Source organism: Megalops cyprinoides, chromosome 1 (genome assembly GCF_013368585.1).
Source record: "Megalops cyprinoides isolate fMegCyp1 chromosome 1, fMegCyp1.pri, whole genome shotgun sequence".
NCBI lineage: Eukaryota > Metazoa > Chordata > Actinopteri > Elopiformes > Megalopidae > Megalops > Megalops cyprinoides.
The window spans coordinates 11,064,683-11,067,182 of record NC_050583.1 but is presented as its reverse complement, the minus strand read 5'-3'; the positions used below and the strand labels follow the sequence as shown (position 1 = coordinate 11,067,182).

The 2,500-nt window shown below is 50.7% G+C and overlaps 1 protein-coding gene across 1 annotated transcript in view; it reads right to left on the bottom strand.

The window, feature by feature from the left end:
- Positions 1–2,500, bottom strand: part of pkd1a (polycystic kidney disease 1a) — an 87,993-nt gene that overhangs the window by 60,042 nt on the left and 25,451 nt on the right. The window contains exons 4-5 of the mRNA XM_036546869.1: positions 2,408–2,479; positions 678–841 (exon numbers count right to left, since the gene is read on the bottom strand). Of these exons, the coding sequence (XP_036402762.1) occupies positions 678–841; positions 2,408–2,479 (236 nt within the window). The remainder of the gene's footprint in view (positions 1–677; positions 842–2,407; positions 2,480–2,500) is intronic.

Sequence of the window (2,500 nt, the reverse complement as noted above, 5' to 3'; positions counted from 1 at the left end):
AACTGCGTTTGATTAATCGGTTAATTCCATAAGGATTAGCTGAAAATTCTCCAGAATCTTCATTTGGAACTTACAATATGTTCTTATGTGAGTATTATGCTAGTGTACCCTGCTACACAGTACTGCAAGTAAAAGCCTAAAGTACAATGTAGTTGCACCTGTACTTAATACTTAATTACATGTGTATTTCCATTCGAGTACTACATAAGAATACATGCATAACTGTATTACCTGCTGAGTGTTACAGAACACTCACACAAAACATACATGTGTAATTACACAAGTATAAGGCAGAGTAGGACAAAGTATTATATACCACGACTCATTTGTGATTGTAGGAATCTCAAAGGTTGGTCTGAACACACCCAGCACACTGAAGTTGTGGCATAGTCTGTAAAAAAGCTAGCCCAACTGTCCTGCAGCACTGAGAGCTTTTCATTATGCATCTACTTTTTTTAAAGTGATTTGTGTCTACTGTTACATCGTGGCACATCAAAGCTGGGTGTTGCTGTGGGTTGTGGGTTTGTGTCCCGCCCCGAGGCTACTGAGCCCGAGGGCTGTGGGTTTGCGTTCCCGCCCTGAGACTCCTGAGCCTGAGGCTGTGGGTTTTTGCGTCTCAAAGCCGAGAACTCCAGAGGTGAGGGCTTGCGGGTTCGGGTCCCGGCGGCGGGACTCACCGCAGGTGAAGTGGCTGATGTTGAGCAGCGGCTGGTTGCGCAGCTCCGGGGGCCGGGCGCACTGCATGGACTCCGCCCGCCGCACATGGACCCCCCTCTCCTGGAACCAGTTCACCAGCCGAAACAGCTTACAGTCGCACACGAACGGGTTCGAGCTCAGGTTTCTGGAGGGGAGGAGGAGGGGGGGGAGGGCGAGAGGAGGAGATTGAGCGTGGACGAGGTGAAGAGATGGCGATGGAGAGGAAAGAGAAAGGAGACAAGAACAGAGGGAGGAGGTTAGTGGGATGTAAGGGAGAGCAGGAAGGGACGACAGACCAGAGAGATGAAGGTCAGAAAAGGAGGGAGGGAGGGGGAGAAAGAGGAAGATAAGAATGGGAGGAAAGAAGGAGGGAGGTGAGACAGGGAGGGAGGGGGAGGCAAAATTCAGAGGAAAACTGTAATGTCTTGTTCATGAACACCCGGTTGTGAGAGTGCGCTGACGGTGGACCGTGAGAATAGAAAGCTAAACAGCTGTAAAATAACAATGAGATCACCCCTCTCTCTCTCTCTGTCTCTGTCACACAGAGACACTCACACACACCTTAAGTATGTGGCACTTCAATAACCTTGCGATTGTGCTTGTGTGTGTGCATCTGCGAGCGTGTGAGTTTTTGTGTGCATGTGTGCGTGTTTGTATCCACGTAAGTGTGTGTGTGTGTGTTTGTATCCACGTAAGCGTGCGTGTCTTCGCAGGAAACTGACCTGGCACGCGTGAGTCACATGAGAAGGCTGCTGTGACTGAGAGTCACAGGGGGACGCGGATCGCTAAAGCGCGGGTGAGCACTGCAGAAGCGGCTGACTCAGCTGCAGCGTCTGCACTGGGCATGTGCAGGTGCGTGGGCGGCGGCACAGCGCCGATGACTGGGCGGGATGAGCGAGAGCGCTGCGCTCAGCTCCGAGCGCGTGGGCGTCTGAGCGCTGTGTGTGAATATGCTCCGCAGGGCGCTGTGCGTATACAGCGCCAGCATGAGGGCTGGGAATGAGTGTGAAGCTTGTAGAGTGTGAGTGTTTCTGTGTGTGTCTATGTACATTTGCGTGTGTGTGTGTGTGTGTGTGTGTGTGTGCGCGCATGTGCATTGATATGTGTGTGAGCATGCATGTATGTCTGTGTAGGTGTCTGTGTGTGTGTGTGTGTGTGTGTGCATATGTGCGTGTGAGTGTTAGTGTGTCTGTGTGTTAGTAGGTGTGTATGAGTGTGTGCGTTCATATGTCTGTGTCTGTGTTTGCAAATGGTGTCTCTTTGCGTGCGATGGACACAGTCCTTTTGGTGGATGACATCATGCAATCCGCTGAGGAAATTCCTCATTCATAAAAGCGGAGACAGTTAGGTGCGGTAATATTGGTTTATGCAACTGGGGCCAGTTGGGGGGGGGGGGGTGCGCTTTCAGGGTGATGTCATGGGGACCGGCGATTAGCTAGAGGCGCTGATTGCCGCCACCTTGTCCCTGAACGCTCAACGCTGCACACTGCGGTGTAGAGTACAAAGCTTCGTCTCCCGTCAAACTATCACCGTGCTGTACAACACGCTGTGGGTAATGCAGCCTCACACCCTGCACTGCTATAACCTCAACTGGGTGTTCTCATGATGTCAGTCAATGTCAATTTCCCTCCTCTGAGTTTAGTCTGCGCTGTAAAGGATGGTGTGCAATTTCCCAGAGCATTGCGACGGCGGCTGAAAAATGCATACTCACATTTCAGTTAAATTAAATAATTTATCGCATATTCTTTCTTCTAACGTAGAAATCTGGTTGTTGCTTAAATCTCTGCAGGAGGAGAAGACACAA